The sequence below is a fragment of the Fringilla coelebs genome, assembly GCF_963513975.1.
Source record: "Fringilla coelebs genome assembly, chromosome: 1".
NCBI lineage: Eukaryota > Metazoa > Chordata > Aves > Passeriformes > Fringillidae > Fringilla > Fringilla coelebs.
The window spans coordinates 130,494,707-130,520,576 of NC_140028.1; the positions used below are offsets into that span (position 1 = coordinate 130,494,707).

At 38.3% G+C, this 25,870-nt stretch overlaps 1 protein-coding gene across 2 annotated transcripts in view; it reads right to left on the minus strand.

The window, feature by feature from the left end:
• The window catches only part of CDK14 (cyclin dependent kinase 14), a 310,575-nt gene that overhangs the window by 35,382 nt on the left and 249,323 nt on the right, over nt 1–25,870 (minus strand). For both annotated transcript variants that reach the window (XM_084221582.1, XM_084221583.1), the window contains one exon: nt 24,303–24,449. In XM_084221582.1, the coding sequence (XP_084077708.1) occupies nt 24,334–24,449 (116 nt within the window). In that variant the 3' untranslated portion in view covers nt 24,303–24,333. The remainder of the gene's footprint in view (nt 1–24,302; nt 24,450–25,870) is intronic.

Here is a 25,870-nt window from a genome sequence, read left to right on the forward strand (position 1 = left end):
CACCAACTCAAACAGAGGAACCACAGAAAACACAGCCTATACTGACTAATTTGTTTTTTGGCTATCATCATCCATAGATGTTACCTATCTAGGGACATCACCATCTCTCTTGTGGCATTCATTTATATATATATGTGTGTGTGTGTGTATTTATATGTGTATATATATACATAAAATATTGCAAAAGTATTTTCTGCTCATTTGATTTTCCTTTAATGGATAAGAAATTGTCTGCTTATTTTGTAGGTGTGAAGGACATTCAACACCAAGTAGTAAACTATGCTTTTCATATGTTTAATCTAATTCAAACTAATAATTAAAAATAGAAAAATGGTTATTGCAAATTCACTACAAAAAAGATTAACTGTAAATATAAATATAATAAATATACATATACTTGTAGGTGATTTTCACTTTCAGAAAATTCATAGAAATGAAGATTTTAAAATGTGAGAGACTTCATCTGAAACATGCTGCTCAGGGCTTCTGCACTTTTTGAGACCTTTGGGAGATCCTGTCTTCTGATTAGTTCTACAGTGGTTACCCCTCTTCTGTGCTCTCATATCCCTGAAAGAGCTTATGCAAAACTTCATGAAAAAGATGGTGAAGATATGAATGGAAAAATTCTCATAGGCTGCTAATTCCAGTGGTAATTGAACCTGGCATATTTCCTCTATTCTGGTCTAACTGGGATTTGAATATTTGTTTCCCTCAAGTAAAGGTTGTGAAATTCCCTGAAACACAAAACTATGATGAAAAGGTCCCTAGTGTGCAAAAGAGATTTCATTTACTTGTGCAGTGCTTTGAGATTTGATTCTTCACTTACGAGTACCAGATTTCCTTGGGATGATGAAAACCCCAAGGAACATGGAAAGGTTCAACTCCCACCTCTGGATTCCTTTCATGAAGAAAATGGTATCTGCAGATTTGGTGGGAGGTGGCAGGGGGTGTAAGTCTTTGGCCTGAAGAACAGTTTAAAAATTAGTGACAGGTTTCAAGATGTGTTCAAAAAAATAGTTTATATAGACTCAGAAAAAATCTTTAGAAGCCCTTTAATGCCAAATCACTCAGACAAAACCTGTACAAAGTTTCATGTGACAGCAAAATACACAGCCTTGTCTTTTCAGAAGTACTCTGTCAGGCACAGTACCTCAGAACATACCTTCTCTGCTTCTGAATTTGAAAACCTGTTTCACCCTGCTCCTTTGAAAAGGCCTCCTCTGCATCCAAGTTTATCATAAGGTCATCTTCCTCTTTCTGCCTTTTTCTGCCATTATATTTGCTTATCTAATTAGATTCTGAGCCTTTGAGATGGGTGATGGCAATCAGAGATAGCTGCATGCTGTCATGCTAGTTACCACATGCCAGCTCATTTCAAGCTACCCAGCTCTTCCAGAAATGAATACCATCCACTTGAACAGGACCTTTCTTTAACTTGTTTATTTGGTTGGTTTAGTTTGTTGGGTTTTTTGTTTTCTTTTCTTTTCCAGCAATGCACTGTTCATCATGGGCAAGGCCACTCCTCAGCCTGGGTACTAACCCTTCTGGGTATTTTCTGGGAGAAAAAACCCCAAAGTTACCTGAAGCATCTTGACTTTGAAATCTTTTTAGTATTATCTTACTGATCAGCTGCCCAGATCTCTTAGGTAGAGACTGAAATATCTGCAATAATAAAGACAATGCAGAGAAATAAAAAGGCAAAGAGGTGGATATCTTTCTGTGAACCTTCATGACTTACTCAGGAGCATGCCTGTGTATTCTGTTTTTACTCAAGCTTTGTGCAATTCCTCCCTTTGGTACTGTTCTTTAACCTGTCAAAAATGGTATCACTTACTGTTTACTCATTCAGAGAATCAAGTCCAGTATAGTTAAAACACTGAATACAGCCTCTTTAACACAGTACTTAAAGCAGGGCCTTCTATAGATACAAGGACATTTCTGACAGCATTCCCAAAAAAGGGACTAAAATCTTCCCATCTGCCACCTCTCCTGTTCATCAGAAGCAGTTCTTTACATCAGTGTAGAGGCTTGGACCTTGGCTGCCTTCATTGAAGGAGGTGAGCAAGTGAGTGGTCTTTGCACTGCTCAGCAGAAGTGATTAGATGCAGCATTTTCTAGACTCAAAAATTTGGTTATATTTTTTTAAGACTCTCACATAATTAGAGTTAAGAAAGTTCAATAGATGCAATTTACTTCTGTCTCAGTTTTTAGTTCTTAATAATATTATGAATTTCATTAATAATATTCATGGGGTTGTCTGAAATTGTGCATTAACATTTCTCCTAAAGCAATATACTTTTTTATCTACATGCTATTTTCCTATCTGTCTGCATAAGGCCCCTAGAATTTCTTTTAAGATACAGCAATTCAATAATTACTCAAGACTCCCATCTACAAATTAATATGACTGGAGCATTTAAGTATCACTGAACAGGCAGAAATGGGTTCAGACTGGAAAGGCTGGCCAGTTACCTCGATGAAACCAGACTGTGTGCAGAGGGGGTAGTAAAGCTGAACATGTGGCCTGAGATCTCTGCAAGAAGGAATATTATTCAATATACTATTGCATGACTTAGGGTGACTGAACCTCGCCTTGCTCTGAGCCAGGGGAGCCACATCCTAAGACAAATATAAAATAATGACACTTCTCTTCCACAATACACAGAACACATTCCTAAACAAAGACCAAAATTTCTAGAGTCAAAGATAAAGCAAATTTTTAAGTACTGAAATGTCAAGGCCTTTTTGTGCACTTCAGGCTAGTGTCCGACCACATTCTGCAGATAATGAAGAACTTGCTAAGAGGAAGGAATAACAAAGTTGACAGCAAATACACAGACTGATAACCATGACATAGCAACTATAAAGAAAAGAAAACATGAGATTGTACTGGATCAAGTAGTACTTGATAGCAAAGATGACAATATATTACCATATAAATATTGTGGCTGGAGGCGAGTTAATAACAATGGTCTTGGTAGGTGCAAGTCATTAGGATTTCTTTGTGGTAGCCCTGTAAATTATACATGGGCTTGCTTTTAGGGAAATCACCTTTTTGTACTCCTGGAGCTTTTATGCCAAAAAAAAAAAAATGAAGGAAGCAAGCAGAATTATTTTTGCTTATGTAGCAATTTTGATAAACAGGAAGGAGTCTCATCATTAGATAAAAAAATAATCACAATATGTCAAAACGAATGAAGGCAGTCAAAAGTCACAGTAGTCCATTCTCCTGCTCCTCAGAAGGTGTGCTTTACCTAATGACTGCTGGGGGAGGGCTGAGAAGCTCCTTAATAAACACATTAACATACATTTTGGGGTATGCCTGGTACTATCCAAGTTTTAAAGACTCTCCCTAAGTTAAGGATGATATGCAAAGCTGTCAAAGTGAAGAACAGCCCATATTCAAAAATGCTAATAATGGGTATTAACCCACATATATAAATAAATAATTAACATGCAACAATTCTCTCTTCACATTTAAAGATACTTTCCAATCTTTCAATCCACTCAGATTAGATTATGATCTCTTAACTAAGCAGTTTTTTAAGCAACTCCAGCTAGAAATCCTTTCTAATTTCTAGGACATCAGGTTTTTCCTATGTGATTCAAGATTAGTATCACAATTTAAAAATAAATTATCCAGCAAAATTATTTTAATGTAACCAAGTATTAGAAGATGATTTTTTTTTTTCAGTTAAGAGTTCAGGAAAATCTGATTGACAGAAGTATGTGTGACAGGGCTACAAATCCAGATTCAAAGCTCCTATGATTGAGTGAAAATCATGCTGACCCAGTGCAATCTAACTCTGTTGTTTCAAATCTGATAAAACCCCTAAACTGATTGGTTAACCCTGAACCAGCAGGCTTTGTGGTGGTTCCCAGTAATAAACAGCATGGAGCCACTGTGCTCTGCTCAAATGAGATCAGGTATCCCTTCTCAATCCAGATCAAATTTGTTCTGCTGGGAAAGCAGGAGTGCACAGACCCCATCTCAATGACTGTGGAACCATGGCATAATTGTAGTAAATGCTGGAAAATCTCTTCGTGCAGTAAACACACCTCTAACTGAGTGTTATTCATCTGAAATACATTTAAAGCCCTTATAATAATTCAGAAATGTACTTCCAATGCTGTAAAAGGCAAAATGTAGCACAAAGGAGCTCAAATAAATTAATAGTTCTTCCATATCTATGTTCTTCATGTCAAATAAAAATAAATTTCACAAAATACATAAGGTCTACTTGGGAGATAACCCCAAAAAACTAAAGGGGATGTCTGGTCTCAGAGATGACCTAATTTAACCTATTTAGGAGGGAAATTCTGTCAGCAGGGAAGCAGAACACAACTGTCACCATTAGAACAGGACTGACCATGTGCACACACTCAAGGCACAGCTAACATGGAGTGTTGCCCTCTCCCAGACCAGGGACATTCCCATACCTCCAGAAAAAAAGCAGACCAAATCTTGACTTCAGCAAAGTCTAAGCAAATGGCTGCACCTACAGAATCTTTACAGCATCAGCTGGGACTCAAATTCTATTCCTCCATGACAAAGAACATGAGCAACACATTTCTGACTGCAGCTTCCCAGCAGACTGCCCTTTGTCCAGTGACTCCAAATAGCTCTGGATTCACATGATGTGCAGCCAGTACACGACTGACTACCACTCAAAAAGGAGAAAGAACTACCAGTTAAGTGCAACTCCATGGTTCAAGAGACTCCTTCCTCAGCTTATTTTTGCCTTTGGTGCACTCACAGTCTTAAATTTTTTATTACCCAGTGAAATTCACTCTAAAAGAAACAACTCTTGGAATAACAAAATAAAAAAGAAACAGATTTTCCTCCCTTAAATCAAAACCACTGTGCCAGCCTGGAATCCCCTAACGACAACATGAGCCCAAGACAGAACAATGGCATAGTTACTTGATAAATCACAGAAAGTGAAATTAATATTTTATAAATGGGAATGGAAAAGTCTGTCAGGAAACCAAGGTTCTGCCAGGATTTCATTCCAAACCACATCAGAATAAGATACCAGAATACAAATAAAACTGTGCAACTTGTCCTATGACCCTTTTGGTGGTCCATCAAAGTCACCTGCAGAACTGTATGAAAGGAGAGTGGGACACCTCCTTTTAAAGGAACACTGATCCACTTCCTACCTGCTGTGTTATTTCTCAAAGAATTCATGTGAATTTGCAACACAAGAGTTGGAGCTCACATCTACAGCTTTCCAAGTGGAAAGGCAAGTCCATGGCAACCCAAGGGATGCCAGTCTGCATGCATGCATGCATACCTACTCACAAATGCTTCTCATCCTCCTTCAGTTGCACCCCATTCTCTTGCTCAAAATTTCACATCTCTCAAGGATTTGTTTTTCCAGTTTATCACTGCTGCTGAAGATTGCAGGTCACACACAAGGTAAGCAGCTCAAGTCACGTTACAATCTTGTGTATTCTAACATTTGGAGCCATCACTGTTTCTTTCCACAATTTTTGCTCAGTTAACTATTAGCCACTGTATAAGCATGGTGAGTCACCACGTCCACCCTCCTGTTACTGCCATAAAAAGAAATTACCAGTCCTTCATTAAAATTTAGCACTTCATAAAGACAGCTTTTGCTATGGGCTTAAATTTTACTTTGTGTATTACTCTAAAAGACTGGAATATAGATTTCTTTGGAAACTATTTTTTGCCTTCCAATTATTATAAACAAGATTTTAAATTTTATATTCATCAGCTCACTCCCTGTTGACAAAAATGCCCTGCTTAAAACACATTAAAATAGTGAATCGGAAAATGGATGCTCTAATTTACTAAATAAAGTAAAAAATAAAAGACAATGTAATAAAAAGATAAAGCCTTCATAGAGAATTGCAGCAATTATATCTCCACAGCTACAATATAACCCAAAACTTTGCAAACCCTTTGATTATTGAACCATGGCTGAAGTGAATAATTTGGCTTTCACTAAGAAAACAAGCACATTCATTCTCACCACAATGGAGAGAGGCAGTTTTAATTAAACCTTATCAAAAGATGAATAAAGAATAAACTCAATACCCATTCCACAGGATTCTATTTTCATCTGTTTCGTTTAAGCTTGCCATGTTCATGCAATAATTAACCACTGTCCAAGGAATGCTGGAGTTGTGTTAATGTTGGTAAAGATTTAATTAGTTCAATTATCTGGAGAGTATTGAAGGCTCAGCATAGTACCAATTTCTTCAGGCTTTATACATACCTCAGATCAAAATATATTAAACTGAATTATAAGTGAACAAAGAAAATTTACTACTTTACTTCAGCTACTGAATGAATGTGTGTTTAATACTTTTATTGCCCTCGTTTTAAAATGAGGTTTCAGAAATAGAATATGCAAACTGTGACTTACCCAGTCTTCCAGATAAGCTGGTGTTTAGGGGTTTTTTTCCCTAAGTCATCTTGTGTTTTAAACAAAATTAAGTTTACTTTAGAGAAGAAAACCCAACACTTCTTTAAGCAGGAAAAAGTATAGTCCCTTTTACATTTTTTTCCCCCCACTGCCGACATATTTTACATCTTTCAAGGAAAGTGAGGCATTTAAAAAGCATTGAAAGCAGTGACACAGACAACTGTTTCAATCTGTCAGACAGCATGGACAGACAGTAGGGATCATTTCAGAAAATAGAGCGGCCCCCCAGCGGCCTGACCTTCCTGGTGGGAAAGCGGGCAGAGCGCGGTGCTTGACAAGCTCACCAACAAAGGAGGATATTTAGTCCCCCCAAATTCTGACACGCTTCTCACAGGAAAAACGCAGAGCGGGATGAGGCGCCGGTGACCGCTGCTAACAAAGGGGGGGTTCTAATTGGAGATTGCAGCGTTACTGTGAAACAAAGGGGAAGAGATGAAAAGTGAAAACACCACTTCACTGCACGCAGACTGCAAGCGTTGGAGTGAGCCCAGTTTCTATGTTTTTAAAACTGTTCAACTCCATATTAGATGCTATTCAAGCTGCAATCCCTCTGGATCTGTATGTGCAGCTCCTGCTGCCTTCAGTGGGAACAGAGCCCAGGAATGGGAGCGTTAGAAGATTTCTCTCTTTGTGTTACTAAAATATTATCATCAGCTATACTTTAGAAGGGATGTTTGAATAAACCACATTCATTTTCCTGTAAGGCTTAAATGACATGTTTATTACCACCACGGTCCATCCTTGTTTTCCCAGCAGTGTGTTTTGGAATATGAGTTCTTTAGAGCCAGTGAAAGCTGCACAAAGATGGCCAACACGTGAGAAAGTCACAGGAGTTTATCTCCTAGAGGAGCTAAACACTGTAGGATGATGCAATCATTTTCTTATGAAGCAATAAAAACTTATGAGTTGATATGAAAGTAACTGTTTTGAAATTGCATACTACCTTCTACCCAGGCTGGATTCAAGCTGCTTGTCTCTTTAGGCAGTCAAAAACTGCTTTATAGACTGCACTGCTATGTTTCCAAGAAGTAAATATCATTTGGTAAATAACCTTTGTAAAATATTGTACCTTATTTTCTACTACTCATTTCAGCTGGAAAAAGATAAATGCTTTAAGGAATAAATTAAACTCATGAGAGAAGGTGTGAACTGCACACTGAGTGCCAACTGATGCCCCAGTTCAGCTCCTTTTTTACCAAAATTTGATCTCCCTTTCAAGTTTTCTGTAGGGTGGAAGAAAAAGGGAGATGCTGAAATTCATTCAAGCTTTTCTTGAATCCAGATAATGTTCAGCAAGCAACAGGATATGGCACATTTTCCATCAACCACCTCCCCTTTCTGACGACTGATTTTCAAGTTGCACCAACAATCTGAGGACTGCAGGTACCCTGTGGCCTATTGATTGCAGACTTGCTTCTTCCTGTATTTCTGTGAGAATTTATGACAACCATATGGGAGAAAATAAGGGTAATAGACGATTAAGTATTAAATATTTCACATTTATCACTAGCTGGAAAAAAAAATCTTAGCTGAAACATCAATGTCTGAGTGAGCATAAAGAAGCATTTCAGGTTAAAAATAACCAGCCCAAACAAGTCAGAGCATGTATAACTGAGAGCCAAATTTCATCATATGTGGACTCATTTATTAATATTAACAGGATTGTAATTTTTCCTCTTAATTATAACCCTTAAGCAACTTTAGAGGAAACACAAATATATCCATACAGATATACCCAGCATCATTCTTTGGTATCTTAGAAATTGCTTCATCTTCTTTCCCAGAATTTCACCAAGCCTTAAACACAGTACCTGTTTCACTAGAGAAAATTCAAGCTCTATTCAGGCCAGGATATTGCTCACCCTAACACTCACAAAGCATTACCAATAAATACATGTGCTTTACAATGACTATTAGTTACAAAGCTGATGAGAAAATGAGCTAAGCATGATTTTTTTCTAGAAATGTGTCTGTACATACATACATACATATATATATAAAAATAGAGAGAGCATTATGTGTATATATACACACACACACACCATTTCCATGAGTATTACCATCCAAATAAATAATTCAGTACTAGCTAAAATCATTAGGACTATGACAATCACACACACACACAAATTTGCAGCAACAAAAAGCAAAAGCCATCTATTTCAGGTGCTGTGCTGTTACATGACCTATTTGGTCCCTAAATATTAATCATATCTCTGAGATGATGCTCTTTGTCCCATGTGAAAACCTTGGAAGCTGGCAGTATACACTGTAAGTGGATAGTCATTCTAAGGAGGAGCATTTTGCCTGCCACCACCTTGAGATAGTTTTGGGATTTTTTTAAACACAAATCAGCTATTTTAGGTGGAAAAGCTCTAAACCATGGACTGGGTCTGCTGCAGATTAAATACAAAAGATAATCGAGGCTTCTGGCTCATCTCTCAGGTGAGGAAAAAAACCTAGAAAGTACAGAAGAGATCTTAGCAGAGACACAACACTTTACCCCAACTAAATTTCAAAACACTGTTTTTAGCTGGTATGAAACTGTCTACTTGTTTAAAAAAGAATTCTGCTAGAGAAGGCAGCAAGATTTTGTCTGCTTCAAGCCTGAAGAGTATCTTATTTTTGTGCTCCCTGCATTTTGAGAACATAATTCTCCTTTTCTTTTAGTTTTAAATAATTTTGTGATATATGAGTTCAGCCAAAAGTATTGGGGAACTTTATCTACACCAAAAAAAGGAACTTTAGGCTATTTTCTGAAGATGACGAAAAGAACTTGTTCAGGTCTGCAGTGTAAGTAATTTTTACCACACAAATCCCACACTTTTGTGTTAGCAAAGAGGAATACTTTGAGCCTTTCAGTTTAGGAGATCTTCAAACAGACAACAGTGTGTAAACAATTCCAAAGTACATAACTTCACTAGAACAACCTCCAGTCTGTGTGCAAGGGCTTCAGAAAGGCCCCTTCATCAGATTTCCTTCTGCTCTTCACACTGAACAAAGCCTTGGCTGACAATACTGAAATCTCCTCCTTTATTTGGATTAAAGCCCTTTGCAGGAGCAGTATGCAAATGCCAAACGTGTTTCTCTTGCTGAGGCTACTCTAACCCAGCTATCTTTTCACTGTCTATTTTCCCCCAGCAGCCCATCCTGTCGGCTGACAGGGGGACCAGCCTTTTAATTCAATCTTTCAAAACACTGACAGTTGGATGCTGGGGCCTGCCATGAACTCTAAAAGGAGCTCATTTAGTCATAATTAACTATTCCCTGCATATTTCCTAAGGTATGGTAATTGTGCTAAAAGCCAACAAGTGAAGCATTCATTCTGGTTTTCTTTTAAACTTTTATTTTTCCACAGCGGTCTCTTTCTCCCCTCCTTCCCCCACCCCCCCCCAGCCCCCCGCCTTTTTTTTTATTTAATCTTTTCTTTCTTTCTTTTCTTCCTCCTTGGAAACATTTAGAGTAAAGAAAAAGAATGACAGTGGAGATAGGGAGCTGCAGAAAACTGTGATGTGGGCAGTTCAAAAGGCAAAGTCTGCCATACGATACAGGACCCCATGGCAGCGCTGAGCTATTCAGCTGGGTAAAACATAAAGAAAAATGAAATGAGTAGAATAGAGCTATGTCATTAATGCAGAATGATGGACATCCTATTTGGGTAACAGGGAGTCATGAATATACATTTCTAATTCCTTAGATATGGTGATAAGTGATCTCTGTTTCCATTAGCACCAGAGTAGATGTGTTTGAACAACCTCAAATATTCAAGTTACACAGATGTAAAGCACTTTACACACTATTCCTCCCTCCTCCCCACAACACAAACATATACCATGACCCACTGCGTGCAGTGGGGTCTCACAGGGATAAGGTATGATGGATCCAGCTCATGTTTATCGTTGTTGAGATGGGAAGCTTTGGGAAACTGACATGGATTATTTACCTTAAAAGGCAAAATATGATCCCAATTCTGCCCTTACCCATTTTCTGACTGATTTAAATGAAGGAAGGGTTGACAGCACTCTCTTTTACCTATAGGCTTTGCATCTGTTGAAATTCTTGTGCCTTTCAGAAAGTTTGGGACCTACTGGACACCTTTCCATCATAAATGTGCATAGTGCATATACAAAAGCAGGAGACAACACAGCAGTGTGTCTCCACATTCCAATCTCCTTCCCATCTGGATGTGCACCAGGAGCAAAGAAATCACTGGCTTTTGCAAAGAATGCATGGCAGGGCCCTGTGTGTGTATGTGTGTGCTGGGGGAGTGTGTGTTAACACTGGGCCAAAAGGGCCAAACACAGACAGCACTGAGGAGGTTCCTCATTCTTATGCAGCATTTTGCCAGAGCCACAAAATACACACTAGCAAGTTCCAGTGATTCTCTTGGAATTCTCTGGAAAACGTATAAAAATCAGACCATGAATATTTGTGATTTTCCCACTCATTGCTCCTGCCTGACTTTTTTTTTTCATGGTAGTGCCTTCCATGAACAAGGTGAGTAGGATCTGTAAATTATGGATTTTATATTCAATATTTCAGGCATAATGTAACAAATAAAGTCAATAAACAAACAAAGAGATAAGGAAGAGAAACAGCAGAACTTCAGTCAACAAGGTCAGGTAACAACTCATTTTGCTTATGTTCACATATTAACGATCCTGTTTTCACTTTTTGGAATTGAGCATCCATCTACAAAGATGTTACAACATCTGCTTTAAGCTTGTAAAATATTTAAGAATTTTTTTTAGTTCAAACACTAGACTACAAACACTGTTGTGAAAAAAGAATCTTAATGTTGAAGAGTAAGGTGGATAAAATGTTTCTAAAATCCTTTCCCCCTCCCTTTATGTCTAGACTGTATAAAATTTGTGGATCTATATGGTTTTTAATGGCAGGCAAAACACACTAAGAGCCAAGCTGACAGGCTGTTGCTGAAACTCTTAATAATCTGTTTCATCATCATGGTCTGGGATTTTGTTTTCTTAGGGGAGGAAGTTTGGGGGTGGGGGATGTTTGTTTAACTTCTGTGCATTATTGTGATCACAACACACAGTGGATTAACAACAGAAATTTAAAACATAGCATCTCTCAATAGACATGAGCTGAAAATGTTGATGTTTGTTAGCAAGAAACTCTGCTTGTTTCCATGAAAATAAAATGGGTGAGAAACACCACATAGATAAGAAGCTTTGCAGATCTCACCTGGCAGAGCTCCTGCTTGTTTTGCCCAGTGTTGCTTCCTCCAGTCCAGACCCTGAGGATGTTTTTTCTAGCTCTGATGATTCTATAAGGGCCCATGTGTTTAGACTGCACTGTGTTTACTCCCTTCCCTCTCCAGGAACTCATGGAAAGAGAATTCAGTTTCTCCATCAGTCTGCTCCATTGAGGCACATTTCAAACATCTTTCTAAATGCCTGGGTGTGCTAGAGTTTCTCTGCCCTGCATTTAGGAGCCTGGATGAAGGAGAGATGCCTGTCCTGCTGCCTGGTGACAGGAGCAGTGCTGTGACTCATCAGCAAATTCTCCTACTTTCAATACCACACAAGCTGGTACACAACATTGTTTACCAGAATCTGTGAGGTTTGGAGATGATTTTGGGGAGAGGAGGACAGCCTACACAAAAAAAAGTAATTCCAGGACTTGAAAATTCAGTAAATTTCAGCTTTTATGTCATCTGAGGAAAAATGGCAAGGTTTAATGATCCAAAAGCAATGTTCCAGCTACTAAGAAAATCAAAATCAAAACCTATGCATGAAGTTCCTGGTCAAGGATTTTGACAGGATCAGGTCAAGAAATCTTCAATATGCCCAATCTATCTAAATGTACTTCCTTGAAGATTTAGTAATAGATGTAAATAATTTGTGGGATATTTAATATAGGGGAGAAAGACTTAGTAAAAAAACCCCAACATGGTGGTAAGGCAAAATCTTAGAAAATCATTTTTAGAGATATATCCTTTTGCAGCCCAAGTTAACAACACAGATGCAAAATAAGATTAAAAAGTGAAGGATATAAAAATCAAGAACTACACACATACATTTAAAAAGCAGGATGACCCAATCCCAGTTTCAATTTATGGATTGTTTTATACTGCTCTACTTAATTTGAAATATAATACATAAAGCAAAAGTTGAAATGCTACTGATTGAACCAGATTTCATCAACACCTGCTCACATCACATAGTTATTTAGATGACCTCAGGGCTCACTCAATTTTTCCAACACTCTCAACATATCCACCTTCTAAAAAGACAAAGGTAATTCATACAGAAAGTGTTTTTACACACAAGTAATGATAAAAGGAGTCACTGATGGAATATGGACCATGTGTTAGAGCTTCTTCTCACCCAAAAAGTGATTCACAAAGATTGGTAATGTCACAGAATACACACTAGCAAGTCCAGAGATTCTTCAAAAATTTGGGGGAGAAAGCATATAAAAATCAGATGATGAATATGTGATTTTCCCACTCATTGCTTCTGCCTGACCTGCCCTAGAGAGTCAAGGAACAAACCAGTGCTTATTTAGAATAAGAGAGAAGTCAGGATTTAAGTGAATGACAAACAACTGCAGAATAGTAAGTTTTGAGGGGCAGTAAGGAATTTACTACAAATTCCTTCCTGGCTATTATTCTTCATTTGAATTATCTAGTCCCTAGAAGCTAAGCAAATACTTGTGAAAGTTTTGAAAAACTAGAAGTTGGTTAAAAAATGAAGAGTGATGGTTAAATTCTTTCTTCTGTTTCAGACTACAATTCTTTTTCTTGCTGGAAAACATAAATATGTGGGAAATATTAGTTGTTTAACTGCTTTTTCTAATTCTGAGTGATACCTTCTTTGGTCATGAACCTAGGACATACACAGGTCACTAACCTGTGTCACACATAGTTCTAGAAAAGAGCTCATCTGCCAGATTTCCTAGCTGTAACATCCTTCTCGTGTCCAAGCAGCTGTTGCCAGATGCAGACAGACACCTACAACTACCACAGATCCCTCAAATATACCTCAGGCTTAAACTCTAGCAGGTCTGTCCAGTGCTTACTGATCCTTGCCCTTAGTCCATGGAGCTACCAGACTTGGAGATTTCCCAGTTTACTCTCTTTCCCCAACAGGAGCCTAATCTTCAAACTCCATACAAATAATTTAAATGCATACCACTCCCCCAAAGAAAGCACCAGAGCAGACATTAAGTAATGAATACTTTCTGAACTTTTCAAATTCATTCCAGTTTTTTTCTTAAATACTTAAATACTAGCTGGGCATCTGCAGAGCTACCCAAGGTGGGAAAAATTCTACCACAGAATCTGTACAGAGGATATTCTGATCTGATATTTTGCTCTCTTTATTCAGCTCTGCAAAGGACTGAGCCAGTGTGTTCATTAGTGCAGACTACAGCAGCCAGTGTTCACAGTGCCTCTCTGAAAGAACTTAACACTAAAAAGGTATCTGGAAGGTAAAGAATGCCCTTTTTATGGTGCTTTAGCAACTTCCTTTTTGCAAACTATCAGGCTGTTAATCTGAGCTTTTTACATGAAATACAAAACGGAAAACACTCATCTGTAACACTCTGTACAAATATTTTGATTGAGAAACTCCTTTTAAAAATCTGATTCTGATTCACATTCAGTGGAGAAAGGGAAATTCAACAGCCTGTGGTTACTCAATAAAGCAAATGCTAGCTATTCCATTACCAACTTAAAAACTTTGATGGACAGAAGAAAATAAAAGCTGAAAAAAGCCAAGGATCTGAACAGTAAGAGGCAAACATTCCTCAGGATCCAACCAAGAAACCGCTTAAACATGAGCTCCAAACTTCTGAGAAAAGTATGAATTTTATATATAAAAGACAAAATTCCTTAACAAGAAGGGATACAGTTTGAAAAATAGTTCCCAGGAGCCCTTTCAGCTTTTAAGTCCCACTTTCTCAGTCTGAGATGGTATTGTTGTGCCTATGTTAGTTTTGATAAGGGAGCCAGCTCTACTCCCATTGAAGTCTGTGGAATACTCCCATTGTCTTCAGGAGGACCAGTGCTAGACAAAAAGCTGCACAAAGATACCATGATAAAACAGTCTGGCAGGTACCATGACCTCATCTTATTTTCTTAACATTTCTGAAAAAAACTGGGGTGGGGGGGGGAGAAAAATCTATGCAGCCATTTCCACTGATATGCAATATGCCTTTTATATGAAAATACAGACCAGTGAAGCAAATGAATGGTTAGCAATATTAATAGCCAGGGGCTTGTTAAACTGCCTGGGATGAAGAGTTTTCCTGCAATTTTACCACTACAGGATATCTTGGAGAAGACTAAGCATTTTGTAAAGCTGATGTTTTATATGTGCATTCTTTAAGTCCCTGACTGGCAGCAGACCCTGTAGTCTTTATTTCAGATTAAATTTTATACAGTAAGCCTGAATGCTTTATTTATTTTTAAATCCATACTTTTGAAGGGTATGTAGGTTTTCTTGGAAATAAAATTGTATCATGCAACCGAAATTGCATTCTGATTTTATGCAGTCTGACCAAGCATTAAAAATGAGTCCTTTTATAATTCAACTTGCAAGAGAAACATGTCCTTTTTACAACAGCAGCTTGCAGTAAACCCCCAACCCCACTTCATCCAGAAGACAAACCACTGCCCCATGTTAATAATGAATGCAGCTCATATCTACTGTGTTCTGTTAAATTGCTAAAATTGCCCAGATAAACCATTTGAGAGTATGTCAGGTTAAATTAATACAACATGACCTGATCACTTCCACAGCTGGGAAGAAAAAAGTTGGCATTCTTTAAATCCAGAGCTCAACCTGGAGATTATGCTAAATTGCTTCATTCACAGTCCACACTCCTCCGCACATGTCAGGAGGACAGCATTTGTCCCCTCTAGTGATAAACAAATTACACATGAAATCAATTCCACTTCACAATAATTTTCCCTATTGGGTATTATCTTTCCTCCTCTGCTCCCTTCAGTTAAGCTTGCATCCTGTAACTTGCTAATGAGCTGGGGGCTTTCTGTTCCAGGTGGCACCCCCTGCCTCGAAGTCATGACATTTCCCATTTCGAATGCTGCTGGCATTTTTCGACAGCTCCTGCTAACCAGCCTTTTTGACCTGCACTAAGAGGAACTCATCTGATCGAATGCTCTCACCTGCCAATCACACCAGCAAATGATCTTCACAGTCACTCCCAAGGCAGGAGGGGAAAAAAAGGGGAGAGCGAGAGAGGGGGAGCGAGAGAGGCAGCTCGGGAGGGTGATGGAGCAGGCAGGCAGGCAGCCTCTGCAGCGACCTAATGAGAGTGCTTAAAGTCTCTGAGACAGCTGAAACATTAAAAAACTGGTGGGAAAATTAGGACAGAACTGAATGCCTGGTGCTGTTATTACTGCTTTCTCTACACCCTGAGACCATTTTGAAAGCAATACCTCTGAGATGTGCCATTTTCAAAAGAACAGAAGTTAATTTTACCATATAAATAGAAAACAGATATATTTTTCCCTGCCACTATCAATATGCAAACCTCATAATTCTGCTCTGCCAAATGGCGTTCTTTACAGAATTAATTAGGAGCTGTAAGCTCGTTAAATGAGAAGCTTCACCTAGGGATGATTATGAATATTTTTTGTTGTTGATGTAAGCCATAAATAGCACTTTTAACCTAATTTAAATGCTGGCAACATTTACACCTCTGTATCGACAAATGTTTGCACACAGATACATAAAACAACAAATCCAGTATCTGCAGAGTCTAGATGTCCCTTCATGGCCTGAAACCAAGCAGAGTCATGATAATGACTCAGTAGTTTTGATTTTGCTCCTTTTATGATGTGACAGACTACTCAGTGCTGAATCTTTCAAGCACACAAGGAGAGATTTAATTGTGTGGATTTTATTTCCCTTCAGACTCTAAGCTAACTATAAGATTTTGATACACATGCAACGCACAGACTGAACAAGAAAGGTATTAAAAGCAATTGTAAAATGAAAATTTCAGGGAGAAAAATAAAAAGGCTGTGATTTTACTGTTGCGATAAAAAACCCAGAAAATATAGTGCACAATTAGACTTTATATTAATATCAAAAGAGGGTTGCAGAAGTGGCTGTACAGACTTAAAATCTAGGCTACTAATGGCAGAGAACTATTGCCCACAATTACTCATTTAAAATACATATATGGCCCAGAACAACATTTATAATTTATAACAGACTAAAAAATCATGAAAATACTCAATTTTGTTTCCACTTCTTAAAATATCCAAAGATGCTATTCCAGGGCTATTCTTCTACATTAGATATGTTTATTAAATGAGAATCTAGTATTTTTTGAGTTTTCCTCCTGAGACTTAACAGTTAACACTAGGAAGATGTGGGAAAAACAGCCATCCTCATCCCATTTATGGGGAAGAATAAATTAATATAATTTATTAGCTGAGTTGTAAACTATTGCTACATTCTAAGGCAAGAATCTTCCCACAACTAGAGGTATTCAGTGCACATTTACTTTAATGGGTGGTGCCTTAACACCCAATTTTGCAGTGGTTGGTTTTGTTTGTTTATTTCAGGGAGACTCAGGCAATATAAGCTACAGATGAAAAATGGCACCACAAAGCTTGTCCTCCACAGAGAAGATACAAAATTTCATTTCTTGTTTGCAATTTGTCTGAAAGTAAAATGTTCTGTGAACTCTGAATGCTGCAAATGGTGCCACTCATTAGCTTTGCTGTCTCTCTGGGTTATGGGCTGTGCGTCCGCCTTGGAAGCCTCTGCTTTGTCTGGAAACCTCAGTTTCTCCCCTCCAGTGGTTCCACATTCCTCTTAGACAAAGCCTAACTGAGGAGTCACGTGGGGAAATAATCCTAAAGGAGAGGTGACTGTCCATGGGAGAGCAGGGGGAGTGGAGACCCGCCTTTGCCTCCCTCCCAGTCATTGTCATCTAGACATTGTCCTCGGCGCATTCAAATGTCATCCCAGACTATCAGCGCCCTGGAACTCAAACGGCCTTTCATGCCTAGACACTTCTTAAGCATGAACAGACCACAAAGACTGTCTAGTGGGAATTGCTTGCTATCCTAATATTAATAATGCAATATAGCACACTTATGGCACAGAGGATTCTGCCTTTTGTCTCCTAAATTTATGAGCAAACAAACTGGAAAGACAGATAAACAGCACTGCAACTGAGCACATGAGTTCATGCAAATATCACTAATATCTTTCCTACCGCATAAATGACTGTAAAATTACAAACCTCTACACTAAAAATGATTTGAAAATGAATCTTCACAGTGCTGAAGGCAAGTTATCATGCATTAGAAATGAACTGAAAATAGGCTCCCATACTATGCCATAATACAAGGAAATACAGTATTGTCCTTCAAAAAAGTTATCCATAATAGTGATAATACTTTGTTTTACTTCCACCAGCTCTGAAGCTGATTTGGCCATGACACATTACAATTAAAAAAAAATAATGTCAATAAAAATGTAGGCACTACTTTCACACCAAATGACATAGAGTATATAACTGCAGGGAAGAAATCAATATCTCATAGTAATGGAGGTTTGAAATACTTGTCCTACCAAGTGGGGTATGTAACAATAAAACGTGAAGACCTCTCCTCTCTGTTCTGCTCCCTTCTTTCCTTCTTCTTTCCTAAAATGACTCCCATTATTTTAGAAATCCTGATCATGCCTGCTTGTTTCAGTGTGCTTATTTCCAGGCATAGATGCTCTCCTGGGCTTTCAGTCTCCAGGCCGGACAGGCTTTCATCAGAACTGGTGTTCAGCTTCCTTAGCGAGACCATCCTTCCCAATTCACTTTCCTTACCTCTGTGCATTATGTTACCAACTCTTTTTATAAAGAAAATCAAGAGACTGTGCATTCTACTACTTACAAGGAGTGCAATTAAGTGACTGCATTTCACATGACAAGAGACAAGGTGACCTGTTAGAGTAGTGACACAAAAACACCAATAAACATATTGTCTAAGCCTTACGAGCTCCTTGATTGGGTAGTGGGTTTCCTTTAGTGGGGCATACCTGGGGACCTGAGGGACAGTTCTTCCATCCTCAGTCCCCACATGTCACTTAGGTCAGATGGGCAGTTTATACAAAAACAGCCTTGCACTGGACAGCTGTTTTCTCAGTCCAGTCCATTTCACCCACTGTGCAAAGTCCAGAGTATATGGGGGGATTTTCTTTATGGTTGAATAGAGGGCAAAACTCAGTCTATAACTTTCATTTTATATCAATAGAAATTAGATAATAGATATCACAAGGAAAATGCAGACCAATGCCTGGAGTTTTCCCCTTGTGTGTTATATTTAGGGTATATTCTAGCAGCGTGGTGATCTTATTCTTCAGTATTAAGTAAAGCACAGCTGGAACAGTCTCATAAAGCCATTATGTTGTTAACATAAGAAAATAATGGAACTAAAAGTACTAGAGAGCCAAAAAAATATCTTGGATTCTGCAGTTATCTTTCACAGCTTAATAGTAATTTAACATTTTACAAAATTGATGTTACAATTTCAACTCTGCTTAGTACTGTCATTACTGGACTCAAACCCAAATTGCTTTCAGCTGCCCACCACAACTGCATCTTATTAGCCTTTTCAGGAAAGCCAATTTATGCAAATCCAGTATTAGTTAAATAATTAAACTGACCCTCAACATTCATGTATAGACACTGTCTGGCACTAAAAGATGCAAGAGAAATTTAAACCTCCCATCTTCAGTGCTTAGGCTTCCATCTTTTCAACTGCAGCAGCACAATGACTGTTTATACGCATCTATCTGAATCCATCCATTAAAAAAATGCATTAAAAAATTAAATTGGCTACTGCTGTGCTTTTATAGCTCTGCTTTTCTCTCCCAATCTGGTTTTACACTGAATTTTGAGATTTCACACATATAAAGCACTACTGGCTACTTTGAGCTTTTGATTAAATCAACAGTGACAAAATCTGGCTGATCTGCAGTCTCTCAGTCTAGAATTTCTCTTTTATGCAGACCTTTCTCCACTGTAATTACCACAGTTTTATCCCCTGAAGCTGCAGAGATGAAGACTTAGATGCACAGTACATGGTTTGCCACAGTGTTTTAGCAACACTGGGGTACCCAGAAGGGAGTAAATGCAGGGGAGTAGTGAATAAAAGTGACTTTTCAATACTGACTACTGGACACACACACTGCTGGACTACAGCTTCCCTGTGGCTTGACTAGGGCAAGGCAGGCAAAAATTCTGTTCCCACACAGCAGGGCTGAAGAGACACTCTTAAACAATTTATAAATGTAAAACTGAGGATGACAAACAAAAACAAAACTATTTGGATGGGGATGCAACAACAGTCACCTCTCTAGCTAGCAAAGAGAAAAAGGTAATTTTCCAAAACGATTCTGTGCTGCTGAACACACCCAGTCAAAAGCACCCAAATAACCAGCACTTTTTGCCATTAGAGTGGTAACTGTCACCTCTGCAGCTTTATTCTCTTTTGCACAGCTGAGCTGGCCCGAATGACGCCATCCTCCCTTCAATTGGCTGGGCTGGTGTCAGTCGCTGGCTTAAATGGACACAGAAGAAAGAATTCAGCACCCCGGGATTGACATTCAGGATTGCTGGGATGCATGTGCATGTGGTGAAGCAATACAAATAAAGGCCACTTTTTGTTTTGCTTCAGTGAATTGTCAAAGAGATTTAGAAAGCCAGGGGATCTCATTATGGTAATACAGGTTAAATACTTTAAAAGCATATGGTGTTACCATCCTGAATGAAGCTGTCCCTGCTGGCTCCAGGAAGCAGACAATAGGCCAGAAACACATCTCGTGTCTCTGGCCCACCAATGGGAACTGGGGATTATAAATCACCACAAGAAAACATCACGTGCTATCTGGTATCAGGTAATGCCTTGTCTTTTCAATTACTATCTGACTCATCCTTTCCAGAGAGGAACAAGCTTTAGCCATGTATTCCACTAGCCAAATGAAAACAAAGCTCTAGAGTTTCTTAGGGTCCCTTCTTGCCTCAGTAAAACAGATCTGTAAAGATGGATGACTTTAGTATATACAGTATAACTCAACAAGACATGTAGAGATGAGGAATGCTTTTACAGAGATGCTTCCTCCCCATGGAGAAAAAATATCAATGGAAACCATCAGGCAAAAATAAAAACATTTTGCTTTACCACAAAACTTTAAAGATCTGTAGATATGGTCAAAAGGCCCCATCTAATTCAGTGCTGACGGATTTTTCTGTGTGTGGTGATGCTTATTACCACATACTTGCTAATTTTCTCTAGTAGAGAGCAGCCTCAGCATTGACCTTGCTAAGTCCAGATGTCAGGTTTTTTCCCCACGGGTACTGGAATAAATGTGTTGTCTCTTCCTGGAGCCCAACACAATGACACAGTGTGGTCCACAATGACCCCATTAGTAGTCCAAGTCTGACAGATGTTATCTAAGTTTTCAGAAACATGTCCTAGGCTACTGCTTTTTCAAGTGGTAAGTTGATTTGTGAGTTGTAGACAGGCAGCTGAAGCACTACAGTATTTTAAAGACAGCAAAAATTCTCAGAGATGCACCAGTTTCTGAGGGCTCAAGACAAGCCCTAATCAATGATGGAGCCCATTACAAATTTACTGCCTTTAGTCCCTCTCCTTCACCAAAGTGCTAGAGACTGCTGCTCCCCAAGTCAGCAGATGATGTCTCAGCCATTCCTCCCCTAATCTTTTTGCCTTCCAAACCCTAAAGAAATGTGGATTTAATTCAGTGGGTGCACTATCAGGGCACTAACATCTAGCAAAGTGTGTGAGAGAACAGTAAGAGGCGATAACTTCTTATCACAGAAAGATTTGGCAAAACATCTTTATTGAGTCTCTCAATTTTGTTTCCTATTTTACCCCCAAGCCAGGGAAACTAGGGGGGGAGGGAGGAAGAGAGGAAGGACACAAGACTAGAATTTTCTTCAGCACCAGGTTCTGGAGGCGGTTGAAGATGGTTCCTTGTTCATGTTTCTTTGTGGGTTTCTCTAATTCCTTTACAACGTATAAATGCATAAAAATATAGAAAAATTAAAACCCCTCCTTTACACACGTGTTAGAGAATTTAGTGAGCAACTATCTACAGATTTTTTTCTTTCACAGCTTCCTGAAGGATACTAGAATACTTCAAAATTCCAGCCCTTCCTAACTTCCCTGCCACCTGTATATATGCATAAAGTCAACCCAAAAAGTTGAGTGAAACACATATGTGCCTACCCTGTCCAGGAGACAAGTTAGAAATATTTGTTTGCTATGGTTGATTTTTTTTACTAATCAGATCTATTTCCTTGCAATATTTGCCCCTTCTAGTTTTTCTTTATCCCACTAGCTGGGATGTTATGTGTGTTTGTGCTTGTTGACATTTTAACACCTTGTACTGTTTGCCTCCATCTGTCTAACTCCACTTGCCTTGTTTACCTGTCAGCTTCATGGCCCTGGAGAGCTACTGCTATCTTTCCTTTTTCTATTCATGCATCATTTTGCTTCACTGAGCCTTGTGAATGGAGACTCTGAGAGAATATATTGTAAAAAATACCCCTCCCCTAATGCTACGCTCCTGCTGACTGCAGCTCTAATCTTCTGCCAGAGTGACTGACTCACAACTTATCCATTTTACTGACTGAACATCCTACTTGCCAGTCACTAGTCTACTGCTTAAAATCACAGCCACCTGCCATTCACCAGATCTTCTTTTCACATTACCAAAACTCCAGTCTCTTTTGCCAACTCCTTTCATTTTCCACACTGACTCACATCTCTACTTGCTTGGTGGTCTCAGCCCTTTAAAGGTTTCCACCCATTCTAATAATTCCTCACTCACATCCATTTCCCATGCCCACAGCTCTCCTGCTTCCCTATGAATTTTAGTTTCATGTCATCAATCCCCAGCTCTCCACATGGTACAAGAACCTCTGTTTGGTCCTAATACTTTTCCAGGACTACCTGCTGGTCCCCATCTCATGGCACAAGTCAAATACTACAGCATGGAGCTGATATATTATTGCACTGTAAGCACCTAACAGAACAAAGTCCTAAGCCACAGTGGAAAAAGGTAATCAATAAAATACACATCACAACATTTGCTAAGTGGTGTCAGACCTTTCACAATGAACCATGCTATTCTGTATTAAAACTGTGGTTGAGCAGCCATGACAGTGCAGTGATGTATGTAGAGGGTAGATTTGGTTTTCTCTTTCTGTTCACATATAAAATTCAAAACAGTGATCTGTACCTGCCTAAACAGATATTCAGTGAGAACGATCCGATGGTTCTTTTGTACTATTTTGCATGCTCATTTGCAAAAAACCTTCCATTGCACATTTTATAAACAAAAAATTGCATTTATTTGGAAGCAACAGAAAGGAGATTCTGTACATGAGAACTGAGATTCTGTACATAAGCTTCTACACAAAAGGTCTTTAGCACAGATGGGCACATTCTAAATATACTTTAGATGGATGATATGTCACGTTAGAACAGACAAGGTTGAAGAGATGTCTGCAGGGACACAGCCCCAGGAAAAAGTAGGGATTAGCTTGTCAATAAGGATGTAAACAGACTGCTCTGAGGCAGCCTCATTTCTGACATTAGAGAATCTTAAATGGTTTGTTGGCGAAGAGCTTGTGCAAAAACTGGGGCAGGCTGTCAGCACCAAAATCTATTCATTCCAGTTCTTCGGCAGTTACTGCCTGTCAGGCAAAGACTCTACAGCATTACAGGGTTAAAACCCCCAGTTTTACATAAGCATACAACAGTAAACCCAAATGTAATTCATTATAGAAAGTTATGTCTGATATTGCATAAAGCAGACTTAGCTAAATAGAGACATCATGTGAATACCAACTACATTTATAGGAGACCATATCTTCAAATAGGTATATGAGCAGCATGTGCATTTACATCAGCTCCTAGAACTTCTGTAACAAACTGTTAACATGGACTCAACATGCAAAAGCAACCTTGTCTTTAAAAGCAAAAAAGAAAAAAAAAAAAAAGGCAGGACTTGATTTTTTGAATGAAAAGAATCTGCTCTTAAGGTATTTTGTGAAACACTGTGATATGAAATGATTTAGAGAAGCATAATAAGCAAAGCAGCTATATAAAGAAATACTGCTAATCTGGCAGAGTCTGCCAAGTGTTAAATCCCTCTCAACAAACACTGGCCTGGTGCATATGGGCAGGAGACAATTAATGCCATGATATAACCCCACCATCCCCTTGCTGTAATTTGGTAAGTGACCTCTCTGTTCACCTGGCCTTCCCAAGTTCTGCTCTGCTCTTAAAACACCAGAAGTCATATTACACACTATTTCACTGCTGAATAACAATGGTTGAACAAAACTTGTATTAGTTGATCCAGTGATACAGATCACTAACATGACAGCATCGCTTTATCATGAACATCCCTCTGTTACCAAGACTTGCAACCTACTAAATAACAGAATTATAGAATGGTTAGGGTTGTGAGGGACCTTAAATCATAGGATCATAGAATTTCTCCTCCTTGCCCCAAAATTTAACAACAGAACTCACAAGAGGTATTTTCTCTCTTCCTATTTTACCGGGGTTGGGGGAAAGGTATCAGTCCAAATTAAAGGCAAACTATTCTTTAATATACCAGCACCAACTTCTGCAGTGTTCTCAACCCGTCAGTGACACTCATTCCTGACTACTTCCACTCTTCATATGGACTGTAAAACTGCAACAACAGAGTATCAGCCTGCATATGGACATGAACTTGAGTTTTGTATTTTGTTTCTCTAAAGATAACTGAAGAGCATTTTCAAAGATATCCAATAATCATGTCTTACCTGCATTATCAGTTGTGAACATAGGTATTCTTCAATGTTTGCTGTTTGATACACCTTTGCCATAACTATTGTTTTTTCCAAAGGCTCTCATGCTTTCTCCAGTCTCTGGCTGTAATCTTACATTCGGTACAGTAAAAATAGAAGACACTGTAAAAAAGAGTTTCAGTTCAGAAACTTTGGTTTCTTTTTGCAGTAAAAGCAGTAATTTAAAAATAATTAATATATATGGGAAGCACAACACATGAAATACAAATACCACCTATTTCTGCCAGTAAGCACTGCACAAAATCTGAAGGGAAAGAAGCTGAATGCATTATGATGTAAATTGTCTGGTGCAAACATTCTTAGCTGCATACAACTTCAAAAAAACCTGTTTCCAGATTGTGTGTGTTTATTTGTCCTCTACACCACCATACAATGAATAAATTTACTTTCAAATTTCTGCTGAGAGAACTTAGAAATAAGAAGGTCAAACATGCAGCAAGGTTTTTCAATAATTTGATATCACATATTACATCTTCAGAATCTTAATATCAGTAGAACTGAACTATCTTGTTTGACTTTCTTTTCTGAATTACTAAAGACAATTAGGCTTGTTAAAAATATCCCAACAACTCAAAAATCTTTTATGTGAAGCAATCCCCTTTAACATGAGCTAGAAAAACCTTGACAACTTCAATGTCACACCAGGTAACTAATTATTAGGAGACATGATGATAATAATCACAGCAGTCCAAATGCAAATGCTTAAGACCTAACATACTGATAATATGAAAACTCATTTTTACTTAGGATGCCTCAATCTGATGGGGAAAAATCAATGACTTTTAATATATCCTGAAAAAAAACCTCCATAGAACAATGCCCTCATGAGAGCTGCCACTGCATGATTCCATAGGAAAATGTTAAAGAACTAATCAGGGCCATAAGAGTTTTCTTTTTTGCACTAACAACTAGCATACCTATAAGTTTCTGGAATTACTTTTTTCATCTACATATATTTAAAAGACCTGGCTATTGCTTTAGGCACAGACCTTCCCACTGCAGTTTGACATCTCAACTTGCATTCCTTATTTTGCTATCCTTGATAACACACATCGTTCATGACAGATATTTTATGCAAATAAATGAAATGAGCTCTCAAATATAGAAGTAGAAAAGTGGGAGGAATGATTTTTTTAAAAATAGAAAATAGGAGTACACATATTTAGCAAAAAGGATTAATCTATAGATTACTGCTCAATTTTCAGGTTAATGAAAGCTATGCTGCATCATAAATTGCATTGTATTCCTAGAAAAGGTGTTTTTAACAGAACTGCATTGCTCTTACATTTTTAATGTACTATTTTCAAAAACTGAAAGTGGCTGCCTTTTAGATAGAGCTTATGTGGAAACTGGACTTCCAACCCAACTGAATTATGCCTTGACTTGAAACTAAACTGAGTCAGAAAAGCAAAATTGTGCTTTTCACATAAACTAACTTTGCACACATTTTTAAAATAAACCCCAATGAAAAAATATACTGTAAAGTATTACATGGAATACAAATGCATAGTACTAAAGGTCAA